At 50.3% G+C, this 20,456-nt stretch overlaps 1 protein-coding gene across 4 annotated transcripts in view; it reads right to left on the reverse strand.

Moving 5' to 3' along the window:
* Positions 1 to 20,456, reverse strand: part of PAMR1 (peptidase domain containing associated with muscle regeneration 1) — a 159,453-nt gene that overhangs the window by 66,288 nt on the left and 72,709 nt on the right. The window contains exon 1 of one of the 4 annotated variants that reach the window (XM_023653871.2): positions 7,705 to 8,271. The exons of 2 other annotated variants lie outside the window; for them this stretch is intronic. In XM_023653871.2, the coding sequence (XP_023509639.2) occupies positions 7,705 to 7,777 (73 nt within the window). In that variant the 5' untranslated portion in view covers positions 7,778 to 8,271. Of the gene's footprint in view, positions 1 to 7,704; positions 8,272 to 20,456 lie in introns of those variants that run through there. One more of the 4 variants, XM_023653872.2, reaches the window with a different exon arrangement.

The raw sequence follows: 20,456 nt of genomic DNA on the forward strand, positions 1-20,456 counted from the left end.
TCTGTGGCCAAGCAGCTTTGTAAAATGCTCATCACAGCTCTCTTCACTGCAGCACTTTGCAGAGTCTATGATACACTTTGTACATAGTCAATCTCCACATCCCCCAGACTTATTTCATCATCACATCCTAGGTTTTATTTTTGCTGAACATCTCCCAGAATAAGTATCCAGTGAAACCCACTTTGAGAAATGCCGGGCTGGACCATAAGCTCTCTCAACAGATTGCGAGTGCTTACAGAAAAGGACTTTGTCTTATTCATCACGAGATCTCCAGCACCCGGGATCATGCTTGGAACCTGGTAGATGCCTGATAACGTTTGCTGGTTACATACACGAATGGGGACATGTGAGGCACGTGTGACTCCCAGGGTAAGGCTGTTTGCAACAAAGACTGATGTTAGAAACATCTGTTGCTGTGACCTTTTGAAGTCTCTATTCTGCAGTTCGGGGAATCCACTGGGTCCGTCACTGGTGAATATTTTTGTTTATGCGGTTTCTATCTCAGTTCCATACAGGCCTGGGATGCTCACTGTTCTGTTCTCCCAGTGAGTTGGCCCGGGAGCCAGGCTTGCCCAGAAGGGAGGCCAAACACCATTTAGAAGCAGGCAGTGAACCACCCACTACGAGGCAGAAAGCCAGACCCAGAAGTCCTGCAACAGAGACTCTTCACACGGGCCCAGCCCTCCCTCTGCTTGCATCCAGGGGAGCCGGAGCCACGCTGGAAAATACGGGAGTGGATGTTACCGCCGAGAAGCTAAGCTCAGGCAACTTGGCCCAGGACATCTCAGGGGTTCTCCATCATCACTGCTGACTCCTGAGGTGGGATCCCATGACATGCAGGTTAACCGATCATCTTCAAAGGAATCTTACGAAGCAAATGGACATGGAACTGGGTTTGAAAAACATTGACACCTTATTTCCTCAGATTCGTCAAATGATTCATTTGATTGAAGCAAACCAGGGAATATGCCCCTCCGTGTAGTGGTTTTCCATTAAACCAGGTGGAATCGGTTTTTGCCTGACGATGAATTCAGCTGATGAGGACAACGGCGGCCTCTCCCAGGAGCTAACGTGCTGCCGGAACGTGTTCTTCACTCTGTTCTGGCAGCAGCAGCCCTGGTTTTCCAATCACCAAACCAACTAACCAGACTTCTCCTTACACGGATACTTGCTGCCAGACCACTAACTCAACCGTCTGAGGCAGCCGGAACCTCAGAGGGCGGTGACAAAGACGCCCACACTGCAGGATTGCAGGCACTTCCCCAACTCCAGGGGTAGAAGGGTGACAGAAGTCGACGTCTTCATTTTGCTGCTCAGCAGAGGAGGCACTTTGCCCAACCTCTTGACCTAAGACGCGGGACACCAGTGTCTGGTAGACGGTACATCCTCCTTCAAGATTGAAATGAATTGGTTAAAAGCCATCTTAGTATTAACGGAAGGGGATCACGTCTCTGTCCCCTGCTATATCCATCAGCCGTGCTAAGCCAGAAAGGAAGAAAGAGAAAAAATGGTTTCCCTTCTTCATTCCAGGCCTGCTGCTACTGTTCCACAGCCTAAGAGCTGACCCATCGACGATCTTGACAGAATAAACCCATAAAGGAGGGCTACATAGTGTCAGCGCCAGACCTGAAACTTGTCTCATCCTTAATTCTGTCCCTCAGCAAACAGACATACGATTTTGACTAGAAAGGTTGACCATGGGACAAAGAGATCGTCACTTACTGTCTAACCAGAGTGAGATGCATGATCCTGTGGACAGCCGTCCCAGACACGGGTTGGATTTTTGGTTTGCTTAGCACCGTTTCCTCTAGGGAATGGCCCCTCCTGAGTTCCACATGTTGCAGTCTCTCTCCTTTCTCCCGCATCCACTCTGCCTCCACAGCAGTGAGCCTGTGACCTTACTTAGGCCATTTTGAGCACTTGGAACGTCCAAGGGATAATCAGATTTCTTTACTAACAACATGGTCCTTTCTGATTTGGCCAAAATACAGCAGCAGATCTACCATAGCGGGACCCTGTGCTTACTGTGGCAGTGCTGTCGAGTGTCCCAGGGCACGTGTTATGGAGTCAGACACTCTGCCTTCAAAACACCAGCTATGTGCCCTGGGCAACCACCGAACCCCTCCCCGCCTAAGTTCCGTCGCCTGTGAACTGGGGATCATAGCGCTACTACTCACCTCTGTGGTCTGTCATGAGGATTAAACAAATATACATAAAGCATACAGGAGAGTGCTTAGAATTCACCACAAACTCACTACAGTATTTGGAGCTCAAGTTATTCAGCTATGAAAGCATAGGAACTCCCTTCAAAGAGTCTTCCGTCCTCGGTGTCTCCCTCATCCAGGGTGAGGAATTTGACCGGCAACCTGACCTCCTCCACCCTCGACCTCCCACCCACCCCCACCTCCTCCACCCTCGACCTCCCACCCACCCCCACCTCCTCCACCCTCGACCTCCCACCTACCCCCACCTCCTCCACTCTCAATCTCCCACCCACCCCCACCTCCTCCACCCTCGACCTCCCACCTACCCCCAACTCCTCCACCCTCGACCTCCCACCTACCCCCACCTCCTCCACCCTCAATCTCCTACCTGCCCCCACCTCCCCCACCCTCGACCTCCTACCTCCCAGACCTCCTCCACCCTCAATCTCCTACCTACCCCCACTCCTCTGCCCTCAACCTCCTAGCTATCCCCACCTCCTCCACCCTCAATCTCCTACCTACCCCGACTTCCTCCACCCCTACCTCCTACCTACCCCCACCTCCTCCACCCTCAATATCCCACCTGCCCCCACCTCCTCCACCCTCGACCTCCTACCTACCCCCACCTCCTCCACCCTCAATCTCCCACCTACCCCCCCCCCTCCACCCTCAACCCACATGGGCTGTGTGTCTGTCTCACAGATAATTGTAACCAGAAAAATGAAAGGACTAGGGTTGGGTGGAGAATAGTAGAAAGTCCCATTGATTAAGGGCGAGTGGGATATCTCTAGCCAACTCTATCTCTGCCTTCCTTGAGTGGTTTTGTTTATAGGTATGAGGTTGGTTTTTCCTACATTTTTACTTCTTTCTCTCTGTTATAAACCTAATGCTTTGGCCCAGATCTTATGATGACTGACAAACAGAATTCCTTAAACAGAGACCAGGCTTGGAATCCGACAGGCTGTCTGCCACTGATCTGGTAGTTTTCAAAGCTCCCGCTTGGCCCCTGAGTCCTCTGCCCCGGAATTTGGGAGCCAGAAAACGTAAATACTGTGTTTCCCTCGCTTTAAAAGAAAATAAGAGGAAAGGGAGCTGGGCTCTCGTGACTTTCAAATATCCACAGAGTGAGGGTGACAGGTCCTCCCACATGTGAGGGCAGGAGGGCACAACCTTCCCTCACTTATGAGCGGAATGGCACCTTTCCCAGTTTGCACACACCCCAAATAATCGCGGCTTCTAGAGCTGGTCCCAGGGAGGCCAGTAGATAAGTGTTCTCTTGCATCAGGATTGTCTACCCCTAGTGGGACAGATGGAAATAATTTTCTGACTTAAGGCCAGTCATTAGGGTCCCCCAGACCAATGACACTGTTATCTCAGGCATTTCTGTCTAGCCAATAGAACCCAGATGGAGATAAATTTAAGTCAAACCCGCAGCCCATGTCAGTGGCATTCCAAAGCCCTCCCTAAGACTTCCAGATATTTCTGAGGGTCTTACATGCTCTAGGTCACCTCTGCCTCTGGGCCCCCATGTCCAAAGGTACTTTGTCCTCAGCTTATTGACCTAGACAGAATACCCAGACTCATCCTCAGTTTTCACCAAAAGCTCCCTCTCAAGGGCCTTCATGAGAGTAAAACACTTTACCAGAGAGTTGGTGGTCATAGGGGTGAGACTATATGCCACAGAACACACTCATTAAAATATACTTACATTCCTTCTTTTAAAAATCCTGCCAGCTGTTCGCCCCTCACTGGCATTTCTCCCCATTCAGCACTCCGCTTCCACGTTCTCTGTTTCGCTCTCCCTTTCTGCCCCACGCCTCTCCGGAATGGAGGTCAAAAACTCAGATGCCAGCAGGGACTAACCAGTGACATATGCGTGGTTGAAAAGGTGGGGTTTCAGGCCATAGAGAGGATCCAGCCTGCCAGGTTCAAACCATTTTTAGGCACTGGGTCCCACTAAATACTTCCGCAGGCCTTGCCACCCACAGGCTGTCAGTTTCCAGACCTTCGGCACTACAGTCTCCCTCTTTGCCACAGCCACTCAAGATAGAGCAACAGTGCCACCAAAACCAGAGGCAGCAAGGCCTCTCCCCGCCATGTGTGTCCTGAAGCCGTGCCAAGGTTAGATGCGTGTCAGCATAATCAATCCTTCCGACAGACAGGATGCGTGAGCTTAAAGCAGCCAGGTGCTGGGGAGCCCGAGCTCAGGAACGAGACAGTGTGGGCTTGCCCAGGCTCCACTACTCTGCCTGCGTATTCCATTACTATTGAGGCAAAATAAAAATAACATAAAATTTACTATTTTAATCACTTTTAAGCGTACAGTTCAGTGGCTTACACAACCATGACCACCATCCATCTCCAGAACTGTTTCATCATCCCAGACTGAAACTCTGTCCCCAGCAAACACTAACTCCCTGAGCCCCCCTCCCCCAGCCCCTTGTAACCACTGTTCTACTGTCCGTCTCTGTGAATTTGACGACTCTAGGGACCTCAGACAAGCGGAATCATACAGCATTTGTCTTTTCGTGTCTGGCTTCTTTCCCTGAGCATCACGTCCTCAAGGTCCATCCATGTTGCAGCATGTGTCCGAACTTCATTCCTTTTGAAGGCTGAATAATGTTGCATTGTATGTATATGCCACATCTTGTTTATCCATTGATGGACATTGGACATTTGGGTCGTTTCTACCTTTTCGCTATTGGGAATAATGCTGAAATGGACATTGATATATGAACATTTGTTTGACTCCCTGCTTTCACTTCTTTCACGTATATACGCAGAAGTGGAATTGCTGGATCAAATGTTTAATTTTTTGAGGAACTACGCCTGTGCATCCTTGAACAGGTCTCAGAACCTCTTAAACCTCACCTGTAAAACAAGAATAATAATAACAAGCCCTCCTTGTTAGGGTGGTCTCAGAATGAACGCATGTGAAGCATTTGACTCAAAGACTGGCCACATCATAAACGTTCATAGGTGTTTAATCTCATCGTCCTCTGAAATCGAGGTCCTCAAACTAAAAGAGCCCTAAAGTCACCCCTAGCTCCCCAAACCCATGATGCCACCATTAAGTCCTTTTCCTGTCGGAGCAGCCAGAAGCTCTCAGAACACATATCAAGGAAACACCCTCTTCATGGTCCCCACAAAAACCCACCCCTGCCAAGAAGGCCAATTTTCATAGCTGTCTCCTTGGAATTTGCTAACGCATCCCATTATAAACCAACATCTCATTTTTCTTGCCACTCCTTCCTCCTCGCTTTCTTCCCACATTCCCTTTCTGAGCTGGCTGCTCCTGCCCACGGAATATCTGTGCTTCAAATCATCTTCCCCAGTTCATTTTATGTTTGTTCCACCAGCTAACGTCTGTTGGAAGCAACACATGTGAAGTTATCCATATTAAGGTTCCCTTCCCAGGAGTCACATAATTTAAACGAGTTTTTCCTCTTCGACAGAATCCTGCTGGCAGGGCTACTGCGCTCTGGTGAAGTCAGCGGAGCTGGGTTCTCCCTCACAAGCTGTTTGTGCTGGGGTATCACTTGGCCTCGTGTCTACATTCTCATCCCCACACGGATCCCGTGCCGATGCACAACAGCAATCTCCCGTGCCACCCCAGTGGATGTTTACGTCTCATCAAATACTTGTTCTGGGAACGTAAATAGAGGAAATATGCTTCCAGGCTTTTCTTGACGGAGCCAGATCCAGAATTCCAGCAGGGAGTGGACTCGCTCACGACTTGAAGGAATATTTTCCTTCTCCACTCCATTCCTCCGTCTTCCCTCTAAGTATGCATGCTCAGCCACTGACATATCCTCGCAGACGCACGAAGCTGCTCCCTGGTTCAGTCAGCAGCTGGGCTGCCAAGAAGCCACACACCCTCCCTGAGGCTTTTCCCCAGCAAAAGGTAAAAGAGATTCTCGGGTCAGGAACAAAGGGGTTTTCAGATCCTGGGCAAGAAAAAGGGGGGTCAGCTGAGCTTTGGTTTAAACTTTTATGGGTTTGAGGTGTCTCACCTGCCACGTTACTTAAAAAAACCAAGAGGGGAGCATCCACACAGCCACGAATAACCAAGTCAGTCCTCTGAGCCCTGGTGCAAGGGAGAAAGCTCGCTCCTCTGGACCCAGGCTGGACCCCAGGCCCAGAGGCTCTACTCCAGAAGGCAGAGACGGAGCAGGATAGAATCTTAATGCAAAGTCGTCCACGCGCCCCCAGGCAGGCGTCTGGGGTTCTGCACCATCAAGACCCTCATGGGCTCCTTCTTCCTTCATTATTATCTCTGGGCTGCTCCAGATGAGACAAAAGTCAAATGAAACACTCTCGCCAGCTTGCAAGTGAAACACCAAGGAAGATCTCACCTGGGGCAGGCAGCGATAGGCAGATGGAAAGTACAGACCAAAACGGGGGCTTTCGTGTGTCCCAGCTCCTCACTGGGCACAGAGGGATGTGCCTGACGGTCAGGCGCCCCTTCTGCACTGTTGCCCTTGCCAGCCCCCTCACCCTGTTTCATTCTCTGACACTTGCCGCTATTTGCAGCAGCGGGCACCCACCTCTCAGACAGAGACAGGTGACGGGTGACTAGCCCAGAAGGGGAGCAGCAAAGGTTCCCACGCCCCTGCTCCTGCACAGAGCTGTCCTGCTGTGTCATATCCACACAGGTCAGCCAGTCCTCACCTCACAAGGTCTCACCTGAGCGCCTGACACCTCGGCCCTCGCCATATAAGGACAGATGCCCCTAAGAAGTCCCCACTTCCCTGGCTTCTGCCCTCAGCTGGGTCAAGAGACTCCCAGGAGCTCCTTGTCTCCTTCCAGCCTCTCTTGCCCAGGAAGCCCAATTGACTTGGGGTTTGTGGCTCAGAAAATGACATGTGACAACACAGAAGCCAGAACTCTTTCTAAACAAACTCACTGTGCATCCCCCGAAACAACTTGTACTTTTCACCTCAGCTTTTTCTTCTTTCTCATCCTTGTCAGGAAGGAAGTGTACACACATTGAGTGGGTACATCTCCTAGGCTGGGCTCTGTGCTGATGGGATGTGATCGTAAGATTTCATCAAGCCAGACTCCCAGGAGGAGCCCCCTGCCCCAGCCCTGCCCCTTCCAGCTCACCTCTGCGGGGCTCTTGCTGGGGAAACGGCTGTTCAAGTTGAGTGGGGAACTCAGACTGGATGTGGGGGTGTGGGGGGGGGGGCGGGGCGCGGTTCATGCTTTAAAGAGAGGGAATTAAAAGGAGCAAATAACAGTGGAGCTGGTACCCCTTCTTGAGGCAGTTCAGTCCCACAAGTTGGGATGACAAAACGGTGTCTCATTCTCAGGAGGGCGGCGAGCGCTCCAGCACCACCAGCCAAGCCCCTAAGACTGTGACTAGAAAGAGGCACCCGCCCCCCCCCCCCCCCACCGCGCACCCACCAGCACTATCTCTTGGGACCCCCGTCCGGTTGCCTCCCAGATCCAGGAAGGAACGCCCCCCCCCCCAGGGGGCCCTGAACGCTACTCACAGTACCTCTGGGCAAGGACGAGATGAGCAGGAGCTGCAGGAAAGCCAGCCCCAACTGCGGCCACCAGCCCAGCTCCATCGTCCCCGCGGCGGTGCCCGAGTGACTTCGGGGAGGGACCGGGGAGGCCGGTGGGCAGGCGGCTCTTACAGGGACCTCCCTGAGCCCCAGCTGAGCGGGAGCTCGGGTTTCAGCTCGCCAGGCTCTCCCATCCTCATCCAAGGGGAACCACCTTCAGCCGGAGCGACGTCAGCCCGAACCTCTCCTCTCCGCCTTAACCCTTTCGCGGCCGGGAGGTGTGGCTACGCAGGGAGGGTCAGCTATGGCTGGAAGAGACGCTGTGGCTGGAAGGGAGGCTGCGGGGCGCGCAGGCCGACCCAGGTCAGGCTGGGTGCCCTCAGCAGCGTTGGGGGAGGGCATCAGCTGGCAGCACCCTGAATGGGGGCAGAGGTAGGCCGGGCTGTGGGACCGCTCAGGTGAAGCCTGAAGCCCCACTCCCATCCCCCATCTCCATTAGGAGACTGCAATGGGAGCTCCCCTGCCTGATTAAGAGCGTGGCCTTTCCGGGTTGGGGCACCAGAGATGGGATGGGAAAGCCAGCCAACCTTCCTTCCTCCTCCCCATCCCCAAGCTCTCCTCCCCTCTCAGCCTTTGCTCCCGGTGACCACAGTTTGGAAACCTTATCCTTTGCATCTGTAGGCTGCTGGAATAATGTTTCATCGTCCACGACGCCCATCATGGTAAGCTCAGCAGAATAAACTGCTCCTGCCCACACGCCAGGCAGGGCATTAGGCTCAAGGACAAAACATTCTACTGGACGCTGCCTCCACCGTGAGGGTGTCCAGTCTAGGTACGGAGAGAGCGAATGACATCTTGATTGAGGAGGAAGGATGCTTCACAACAGAATAGCTGACATTGTCACTTTCTCTGTGCCAGGCATCTAGGTACCTTTCATGTATTAACTCACAAGAAACCTATCATCTCCATCTTACAGATGGGGAAACTGAGTCATTGAGAGTTCAATAGCTCATCCAAGGTCACGCAGTGAGTAGGTGGCAGAGCCAGGGTTCAAACCCAGGCAGCTTGAGTCCAGAGGTTTTGGTCCCAGCCACCAGGCCATAGTACTTCTTAGGACGCAGTGTATACAGCATTTTATTTAACCATCATAGTCACCATGTACGGTAGATGGTACTGTCCACATAGCATGGATGCAGAAACCAAGACTCGGAGATTAAGTGAGTTGCTCAAGGACACTCAGCTGCAAAAGGCAGAGCAGGACTCATGCCCAGGGTAGGGGGGCTTTCTGAATCCAGTGCCACTGGGAAATGAATATTTATATGTTTACATTATCATTTTATACTTTTTCTTTTTCCCAAAGAATCCACGGCAATGTATATCATTAAAATGCATTTTAAACAGTTTTGATAAACATATATCTCCATCAGAACAAAAGCCAGCTGGAGAGGATAGACAACATGTGTGGTTTGGACGTAGCGGAGAGCAGGAAGAGAGGAAGTGTGTGCTCAGAGCATTCTGAAGGTCATGGGAGGCTCCGACAGTTGAGGAGCAGGGGGTGCTGGGCCCGAAGCAAAGTCCTAGGGAGCAGAGTCACCCTGGTCTCCAGAAAGAGGGTGAGGAGGCCAAGGCTGGCACAGAGACATCACCTGGACTGCTGACAGGGGCTGGAGTAAGCCGTAAGCAACAGAAGTGGAAAGGAAAACGTGATGGGAGAAACGTGGGGAGGGAGAATCCCCAGGACTCAGCGTGACAGGATGGCCAGGAGCCCCATACAGATGCTCCTCTCAGGGAGAAAGCCCTCCGTCTCAGCCCACTGCAGCGGAGAGACCGGGAGCAAGAACTCGGCAGTCAGGGATCTGGGTCCAAATCCTTGATTCACCACTTTCCGACATATGACCTGCAACAAGCTAACTCTGAATGTCAGTGATCTCATCTGTAAAACGGGCATAATAATCAGACCTACTCTGTAGACTGCTGGGAGACCCTTTGTGTACTGGAGGCCCTTCGCACGGGGCCCCAGCTCCTACTCAGTGCTCAGTAAATAGTAATCGTCATCTCTATTATCCGTCTGAGAATAACCCCAAGGAAATGCCATGGTATGGGCCTTCTCCCTCACCCTCCACTTCTCTATCCAGGTGAAATTTGTTTACAACAAGCACCAAGAGTAGCCTTCAAAGGGGAGAAAATACCAAAGGGCAGCATATTTAAGGGTGGAAGGCGGAGACACACGCAACCTCCCTGAGCTCACACCCAGCAGCCTCCTCCCTGCAGCAATGGAAGCCCGTCAGGGTGGGGCCCCGGCCTGCTGCTCCCTCCGCAGGGCCCTGGTGCCAGGCCTGTGTCCTCCAGGCTCAGGGGTGTGGACACAGGCCCTCACTTCCATCTCGCAGGAATGTCCACAGGAGCAATTGGTCCCTGCTAATCTGTTGTCACTAATTTGCAAATTTCCTAGGGCTGCAGAACCTGGAAAGGAATTCTCAAAAAGGCGTGGGACACGTTTCTCTGGGGAACTCAAGCCGTGATGGATCGGATAGCACCTTGCTGAACTTCACAATAAACCTGGGCTGTGGAGCAGGGAGCTAGGGCCACGGTCAGAGAAGGTCAGTAGTTTGCCTGAGGCGCACAGCCCTACACAAGTTTCCGCTTTTCTACGCAGATTTAGCTTCCTCTCTTCTCATTATGATCAACTCAATTTTTCATATTGATAGAATTTAGTATTGTTCTAAATCAGAGGTTCTTGACTTGCGTTCCATAGGGTCTATTGGGAGGGGCGTTTTAGAGAGCCTTTGAACTTCTCTAAATTATATGCACAATTTTGCATGCATCGTAGCCTTCTTCAACGTCTCAAGGGGATCTGCGAACTCCCAACGTTCTTAGAATCACTGATCTTCGTAAGTTGACCTTGAAAACTTGACGAAATATCTGCTGGATTTGGGGAAAGTGGGTCTAGACTCTATACTGCATGGTGGATATTTAGAGGACCCTCCCTCCCTCCTTCTTTTTTTTTTTAATTTCTACTTCAAGAGCACTTGCTCTGGACCACACTGCCTCCTGTTGAATCCAGCTGGACCACTTGCTACCTGTGTACACCTGGGCAGGTGATTTCACCTAGGATGGCCTTAGTTTCCTCATCTGTTAAGTGGGAAGAATAATGGTACCTGCCCCCAGAGGGTTGAAGTAAAGAGCTCGGATCAGTGTCTAAAATAAACTAAGCACTCAGCAAGCATTAGCTATTTTTATTCTAGTTATCTCCCCTCCTGCCCTTGCCTGCTATGCCCACTTCTGAAAGGAATAAAAGCACTAGAAAGGCTGCGGATGAAAAAAGCAAAGCGCCATGCTGGGAAGTAGGGAATGATACCTGGAATTAAGACCGATCTACTTACAATCGGAAATCAACAACTGGCTGACTAGATGGAGTCAGGCCATCCACTTAATTATAAGCCACAATACCCACTAATTTTCACATGAAAGGATGAGGCGCTCTAACAAAACCTGTGCCTTTTTCAGTGCACAGGGGAGGCTGGCTGCAGGGGCATACACAGGAAGAACCGTGGAGAAGGCTGTCTGGTGAATGCCAACAGCTCCTCAATCTCAAAACTGTAACAAGCATGGGGGCGGGGGGTCGGCGGTGGGAGCCAGAGGAAAGAGGAGAGCCGGAGGAGCTGCTCTGTAAACCTGCGAGAGGCGTCCCAGACTGCTGCGGTTAAGTGTGGTTTTCATCAGCTATACAAAACACACAGCTCAAGCCAACCAGGGCCACAGAAGGAGAAGACACAGGGCCCTCCCAGCAGAGCTGCCATGACTCCCCACCACGGGAGTTCCAGCCCTAAGGAATCCAGGCCGGTCACCTGCACAGCGAGAACCACGTTCTGCCTCCGGGTCTGGCTCAGCTCCACTCCCTTTCCACTGGGAGCCAGGCAAGGCGGTGGGTGGGTGCGTCTGTGGTTCTTTGGCCACATTCCTCTTGCTTTATGTCATTCTTCATGCCAATTGCGGAGAGCCCCTGAGCTTCCCTCCTTCATACTCAACGTGCTCCAAATCACCTGGGGAAGCCTGTCCTTGACTTCCATCGTATATTTATAAACTTCTATTTAAAACACACCGTCTGCGATGCAACTGAACTACAGAGCTTTACGAAGAACACTGGCAAACGTTTTGCCCACAATCCAAGTGGCTAGCTCAAGAATTCATGCAATTGAGCCATTTTGGGCGGGAGGAAACAAAAAGTAGAATATCTCCCAGAGAAGACAACAGGGTACCATGGCACAAAAAAAGTACTGTGGTCAACAGAGCCCAGTACGGATCGCGGCTCTCCCACTCCTAGCTGTGTGAACCTGGGCAAGTTCATTGGCCTCTCTGAGCCTCAGTTTCCTCAGCTGTAAAAAGGAGGTAATAGCTACCTGATAATTTTGGTGAGAAGATTAAAATGAGGCTGGCATATATAACGGTAGCTCAATCAGTGTTGACTATTATTATAAGTCTATGAACACCCAATCTTAGAGTTTTCAGGAAATCCCACCTTTAGGTATTTAACTGAAATTCAAGTAGATGGGTACCATTTTCCTGAGGTCTGGTGATGTAAGCTAGGTTATGTGCCTGCATTGATTTGAAGCCAAGGCACATCTGAAACATACATCGCCTCATACATTTGCGGTTCTTGTTGGAGACGTAGGGATGGAGGCGCATTTGTCTGAAGACAAATTGAGAGGCCCGTCCTGAGCGGACCCTGTCCAGGTGTTGAAGAAAACATTCTTCTGATGCTTGTTGAAGACAGTAAGGAAGACGTTATTCCAGGGGCTACAGCAGTGGAGTCCAGTGGGGGAGACGGATTGGGCTCAATCCTGAACATAACAAGGAAAAGCGGGGTCTGGAGCCGAGCAGCAGGGTGAGGGTCAGTGGACAGAAACATCAGGGGTAGGGGGCTCCGGATAAACCAATTTGACAGGATCCTTGCTGAAGGCAGGCGGGGGTCTCAGATATCAGCTGGGGGATGGCGGGGGATGAGGAATTTGATCAGGCATTGACAGTGATCAGATATCAATGATGGGGGATTCCCACGAAACTGACTTAACAGGAAGGATTCTTGCTCTTGAGGACAAGGACCAAGCACCAGGTCTAGTCAAAAAAAGGCTTAGAGAAGCCTGACTAAAGTTTGATGAAGAAGACAGTCTTTGTTACAGGACCCAGAAAACCCCCTGGAGGGTCCTTGCATTGAATGTCTTGCATTGAATGCTCGATCTTGTTATGTGGTTCACCGGGATAAATAGGATTTGTATATAAAGTAACATCTCCTTCCATGGGAGGAAGTAAAGGAGAAAGCACAAGTGATTTTACCAGGTAAAAATCATTCATTCACTTACTCAACACAATTGATTGCTTATCTACTATGTGTCAGACAGCACTTCAGGTCCTTGGAGTACGGCTGTGAACAAAAACTATGTGGGCTCTCACCTTGTCGATTTACAGACCAGACGGCAATGAGACATGGAGCAAATGTGATGAGCAACACCAATGAGGACAGAATGTTCTAGAAACATGTAACGGGGCGGGGGGCCAATCTTGTCTGAGAGTCAGAAGAGCTTCCTTGAGAAAGTGACACTGTATTTAAGACCCAAAGAAAAAGAGAGCAAAGACAAGGAATGAGGAGAACCACGTGATAAGGCGGCCAGAGAGGCAGGCAGGGCTTGCAAACCCTGAGCTGTATTCTAAGGGTAACGGGAAACAATGTGAGGGCCAGCGACCGGGTCGGATTTGTGCTGCAGACCTGGATCCCTCTGACCGCGTCCTGGATCCAGTGGAATAGAGAGGAGTGGCCTGATGAGAGAGGCACTGAGGAGCTGAGAAGGATGGGATCCGTGATTATGGTGTAGGGGAGGAAAGAGTGAGAGAGCAAAGACGACTCCCAGCGGATGACCACGTGGATGCTGGTGGGTGCATGCTGGTGTGCTGGGGGAGCCCCCTCATTCTCTCTCTCTCTCAGATCACTTGCTTGGAGAAGCCAGCTGTCACGTTGTGTGAGAAGCCCTATGGGAGGTCTTAGGCGGAAAGGAACTGAAGCTTCCTGACAACAGTCCTGTGACTGAGCCTGGAAGCAGACCCTCCAGCCCTTCCGATGGCTGCAGCCCCAGCCGGCAGCTTGACCACAGCCTCCCGAGAGCGCCCGAGCCAGAACCACCCGGCGAAGCTGCTCCCGATTCCTGACCCTCAGAAGCTGGGTGACGTCACAAATCGTGTGTTGCGTGGGCTAAATGTGTTACACGGCAGTAAACTGATAATACGAAAGTTCCTGAACTGGGCATTCTGGGTCAGAGGACAACCTACAACTGTCTACATCCTGGTAAACCTGAAGCCAAAGGAAAACTGCTAGCCAGCCCCAACCTGAGGACCCCGCGATGGGAAATGTTGATGGAATGAGACTGTCCCAGGAAGATGCCTTCACTGGACACGACAACAATCCACGTGGCTTCAGCAATAAGGAGTTTCATTATTTCATATGACGATCAGTCCACAGGTAGGGCGGCTTCAGAGTGGATTACTTCTGTGACAACAACAACATCCAGTGCTCAGGTCCAAAGTACCGAGAGATATATACAACATGCACGCATTTATAGAAAATCTCAGGACATGTGAAAAATAGCAGACGCTGTTTATGAATACAAACACGTATTGTGAAACTATATGTAGAAATGACATACACTCCCTCCGAGGTAGCCGGTACCTCTGAAAAGGGTATCTCACCATGTGGGGTATGAAATCTTAGCTAAAATATAAAAGAAGCAGAGGAGAAATAAGAAGCAATTGAAGGAAAATGTTAACATCTGTTTATCTTTGAGGCAAGTACATAGGTATCTGCAATTGAATGGAACTTCTGTGTATCTTTGGGTTGTTTATAATTGATCTACATTTTACAGTGCTATGAAGAAGTAGCTGCAAGAGGGTGTAAGAGGGGGACATTGGAAGCTGTTTTCTAATGGACAGAGGAGACAAGCATTTGGTCTGTAATCGAATGAAGCATGTTGTGTGTCTCCTATGTGTTGGGCACATTCCAGGCAGTAGGGGTACCACGGTGAACAAGACAGAGTAAGTCCTGTCTCCTGGAGCTCACATTTGACTAGGCAAGCCAGGTAAGAGAGAAAGAAGGAAGGGAAGACCAGACGGTGAGTGCTCTGCTAGAAATGAAACAGAGACGTACGCCGGAGAGTGCCTGAGGATGGTACTTTAGTTTGTGGAATCAGGGCAGGCCTCTCTGAGAAGGTGACATGGAAGCTGAGGTCTGAAGTTCAAGAAAAGCTAGCCTTGACAGCGTCTGAGGAAAGGGCGTTCAGGCAGAGGGAACAGCAAATGCAAAGGAATGAGCTTAGTGTGCTGGAGAAATGCAGAGAAAGCTGGTGTAGCTGGCACACACGTACACAACCAACCCTTCAAACAAGACGGGATATGAAGGGGCCAGGAGAAAATGTGGAGACGGTCAAGTGAAGCTTCATACCAATGTCACATTACCTTCTGGGCACCAGGGAATCCTTTGAGAATTTAGTGAAAAGCTATGGATCATGGAAATATACACATATAATGATTTTTGCTCACAATTCCAGGATATTTGTGGACCTTCTGAAACCTACCCAAAAATGACCTAATTCCAGCATTTGAACTGACGCCACGTTACTCCCAGGCAGCCCCCGGGCCAATGAGGATCTAGGGGCCTGCCATTTCTACCCATGCAGGACCCTTCCATAGGTAATATTTGCGCCAGAGCCCCTCCATGCTGGCCAAGAAGTCCAGGAAGCTGTACCAGTCCGAGGTGCTCCTACCCAAGCCTCCTTTGTCTTCCTGCTTTGTGCAGTTTCAGAACTGCATGGCAGCCTGACGGCTCTCCCTGCCTGCTCCTGTTCTCTCTCCCCTGTATCTTTCACAGGCTTTCCCACCAATAATTCTGCTTTGCACTTCTACCTCTGCTCGAAATCTGCTTCTTAGAGGAACCAACCAACACAACTGGTACCAGGAATGATCAAAAAGAAGAGAAGGTAAGACGGGGTTTGTGTTCTGGATCACTCATCACACAGCTGGCAAGGAAGGCCCCTTCTCAAATAGTATTTGGGGCACAGATAATTCCTGGCACAAGGTGGCGACTCGACTGCTAAAAACTTCACAGGTGGTTACTCAGAAGAACATCCTGGTGGAGAGGAATGCCCTGGCTGGTACGGTTATGGAGGAACACATTTAAGGACAATAGAATTAGCTGGTTACTAAGTTGAATTGATGCCCTACAGAGGGATAATAAGAATCCAAGGGCAAGTGACAAACTTAAAAACTAAGTGTGAAAGTGAGTGGTCCTCTCTGGTAGCTCCTGCAGTAGGAGCGTGGACACAGCTGAGGAACAAACTCAGGTTCTGACATTTATAGTCACCAGGCTTCAAAGAGAGCTGATGCTTAGTCAAAGTAGTCTACCATGCTAAAATCAGTGCCCTGGCTGGAAAAAAGTAAACTCCTGACATGAGATCGAGCCATCTGGATGGAGGAGCCCAAAGACTGTGCTTCCCCTGACTTCCCTCTGAGCCTACAGACGTGGCTCACCTGTCCCTCCCAAGAGCCAGAACTCCCTCCTGTGGGAAGATACAGCATGAGCCTCTCCACTGCAAGAGAACACGTGTCCTCTTCAGGACTTTCTCCCAGACCGGTCCTGGCTGCCAGGCCAATAACTAGGTTTAAATTTCAGCATAATCCCAGTTCAGAAAGTGATGGGTCTGATAGGGAGAGAAAGAGACAAACCCCAATGGAGCTGCAAGAATTAGCTAGTATGTACCACTGGATTTTGAGGGTGCTTGATCAAGGAGCACAGAACAAAAGAACGGATAAGTAAGAGTTTACTTACTTGGGAGTACTCTTCAGGGATATGGGACTTAACACCCTGGCAAGAACCCCAGGGTGTGGGCAAATTTGCTGCTAGATAACTCTTAGCAACCTGGAGAAAGCAATAGCCCGTGGTGACCAACACAGAAGGTGGTCGGATTAAACGGCTCGGGGAGGTAGGCCTGCTGGCTTGGATTTATCATACGAGGACAGAAGACCCATCAGAGATTTTGTCCATGGAAGGACCCAGAGAACACATTATTCACCAAGGTCATCGGGAATGTGCTGATGGGATGGGAATTGGCATCACTGAGACATTCAGTAGTGGCTTTCCTCTACAGGCTAGGGGTGACTGTAGCAAATATGTCACAGAACTTGGCTTACTAATAGCAATGGGAATGCCGAGGCCTCGAAGAATAGAGTCAAGGTGATGGTGTTTAATCACCAGAAACGAGGGAGCCCACAATCACCATCACAACCAACAGGATTGGAAGGACAGCCAAGAGGGCTTGATCTACAAGTAGGTGTGGAGACGGTTAGGAGAACATGGTACCCCTAGGGAGAAAATAGACAGGCAGACGAGGAGGGTGCTGCTTAAAATAGACAACCAAAAAAGGCAAGAATGGAGAGCCAGAGGCTGAGGGTGGTCACGCTAATAGAAAGTCATAAACTTTACTCAATTCCTGGACCTGAGCCAGCTCCTATCTCCAGAACCTGATGGCTACAGAGGCTCCAAAAGGAAGTACACAGCAACACCATGGCAAGGATATACTATAACGACTCCTTTGATCTTTCCCTGAAAAGACTCCCAACCATTTACTCAAATGACTGTGGACAGAGAAAAGGGAAATACCTATCCATTTGGAGGATTATTGGATACAGAGTCTGAGATGACATCCATACCAGGAGACTTAAAATGTCAGCATGGCCACCTGTTAGAGACATATGGAAGCAAGTTAATAAATTGAGTCCTGGCCAAAGGCCAGCTTTCAGTGGACCCAGTGGATCCATGGACCCACCCAGTGATCATTTTTCTGGTCTCTAAATACATAATTGGGATTGACATACTTAGCTGTTGAACTCCTACATGGGATCCTTGGCCCGTGATAACAGAAAGACAGAGTAAAAGCCTCTGACACTGCCTCCCCCTTCCCCAGAGAGTGAGTCAAAAACAATATAACATTCCTGAGGGATGGTGGAGCTTAGTGCCACCCCTAAGGAGCTTAACGATGCAGTGGTGGTGGTGTTCTTTGTATCTCTGTATCCTAATTTAATTCACCAGTCAGGTCTCTGCAGAAACCAGATGGATCCTGCAGAATGCGTGTAGACCATCACATACTCAACCAAGAACTAGTTCCAGTACTGGCTGTCTTGCCATTCATGGCATCTTTGCCAGAGAGGATTAACATGGACTCGGGTAAATGGAATGCAGCCAATAAGTTCTTTTCTATCCCAATCAGAGAGGAGAATCAGAAACAATTTACATTCACATGGAATGGACAATGATACACATTTATAGCTCTTTCCTAGGTCTATGTTAATTATCCTTCCGTCACAGTATATTCAGAAGAAATCTGGACCATCTAGACATCCTTCAGAACACCACACTGATCCACTACGTCAATGACAGAGCAGGGAGAGTACGAGATGGCTAGCACCCTGGAGGCCTTGGTCAAGCAACTCACTTCAGATGGTGGGAGATGAACCCTATGAAGATGCAGAAGCATGGCACACTGGTAAAGCTTTCAGGGGTCCAGAGACCAGGGACATACTGAGAAATACTGTCCAAAGTGAAAGACAAATTGCCACATTTTTCATCCCCTACCACCAAGAATGAAGTACAACGCCTGTCAGGCATCTTTGGGTTGGGTTCTGGAGGCAGCACATTCCACATCTAGCGATACTACTCCAGCCCATATGCCAGGAAATCTGAAAGGTAGCCAGCTTTGTGTGGGGCCTGGAGTGAGGGATCTGCAGTCAGTCCAGGCCATGGTACAAGCAGCTCTGCCACTTGGAGCGTGTGATTTGGCAGACCATCTGGTGTTGAAGGTGGAAAAGGATGCCATAAGGATCTTATAGCAAGCCCGGTAGGAGAATTACAACATAGGCCCCGGGGGTTCTGGACCAAGACCATGTCATCTGCAGCATTTGCCTTTTGAGGAACAGATCCTAGAGTGTTACTGGACCCTGGTGGACATGGGACATTTGACTCTGGGCTATCAAGTGACCATGAGTATGGAACTGCCCATCGTGGGCTGAGTTCTATCAGACCCTCCAAGTCAGAAAGTTCCACAGGCCCTTAGAAGGCCATCCTAATATGGAAATGGTATATCCAGAATGGATCCCAAGCAGGACCAGAGGGCTCAATCAACCTTTATGAGCAGGAACTCCAGACCCCATTGCCATCCTCCATGGTTGCATCAGCTAGCACTTATGACCAGAGGGTTGGGGGGACTCCCAACACAACTAGCTGAAGGAGAAAAATCCCAAGCCTGGTTTGCAGATGGGACATCTTGGAATGTGAGTGTAAGCTGAAAATGGACGGTAGGTGTCTTAACGGAAAATCTTTCCAATGGGTGGAGCTTTGAGTAGTGTACTTAATCATCTGCTTTGTGTGGAAAGAGAAGGGGCCTGAAGTGAGAATATATATAGACTTATGGACAGTGGCAAATGGCCTCACCCGCTGGTCATGAGCCTGCAATAAAAAGGACTGAATGACTGGAGACAAGGAGGTTTGGAGCAGAGGCATGTGGATGGGCATGTGGGAGTGGGCACCAAGTATGACAGAAAATGTGATCATGGTGGACAAGAAAGCATCCACCATGGAAAAGGCACTGAAGACCCAAGTAGACAAAAATGACTCAGCCAGTTGACATTAGCCAGTATTTGTCATCAGGCGCCCACACCTGGCATGATGGGCACATGCACAGAATGGTCATGGTAGCAGAGACAGAGGTCCCACTGCACAGCAGCCTGGACTGCTGGCTTACCAAAGCCAATCTAACTAATGCCACCTCTGGACACCCAACCTGCAGGCAACAAGGCCCCGTGCTGAGCCCCTGTGAGCACTGTGCTGGTCCAGTAGGATTGGGACAGGGACCTGAGATTTTGCATTTCTAACAAGGACCCAGATCCCACTGATGCAGTGATGCTGTACTACAGTTTGGAGAGTAAGGACTTAAGGGAGCAGAGGTTACCTCCTCATGGGTCACAGGCTGGACTCATGATAGAGGGAAAAGTTCTTTCAATAGGCTCTAAAGGAGACTCATGAAGGTTTTTAGCAGCGACCCCTTTACCTCTTCAGCAGCAGCAGCAGGGGACTGCTGGCCCCTGAGAGCTGGCACCATGGACTTACCCTGACTTGACTGAGAGGGTTTCCAAACTGGCTCCCTGAGAATGAAGGGGTTACTCTTTGCTAAGCAGCTTGGAGCCAAGCAGCATGAATGGGCTGCATCTGAAGGGATTTAGGACTTGTAACAATCTCTTCTCTTCCCTCTGCACCACTGGCTTGACCAAGGGCCTTAAACTTTCAATCTTGAGTTTCCATGAGCCGCAACAGAATTGTAACCAGGGGAAGTATGCTACTCTCCAAGGGAGTAAGAGGTTGGGGGGATCTGGCGGGGGTCCCCCCCATAAATCCAAGTCCACGCAGGCCTCCCTTAGGTTCTGCAAACCTACTTTACCCCTCTCCTTCAGCGCGGGCCTCCCAGAGCCTCAGGACGAGCATCAGTCAGGCTGGACCGTGAAGGTCCCTGGTGGGCTGGGCCCGTTCACCTGTGATTGGCTCTGGACTCTTTTTCCTATCATATTTCATTGGAAAATCTGATCTCATTTAAGGTGTGCGTTTCCAGTTGCATTTCTGGGCAGGTGACCAGTGGAATGCAGCCAGGGAAAT

This window comes from Equus caballus, chromosome 12 (assembly GCF_041296265.1).
Source record: "Equus caballus isolate H_3958 breed thoroughbred chromosome 12, TB-T2T, whole genome shotgun sequence".
Taxonomy (NCBI): domain Eukaryota; kingdom Metazoa; phylum Chordata; class Mammalia; order Perissodactyla; family Equidae; genus Equus; species Equus caballus.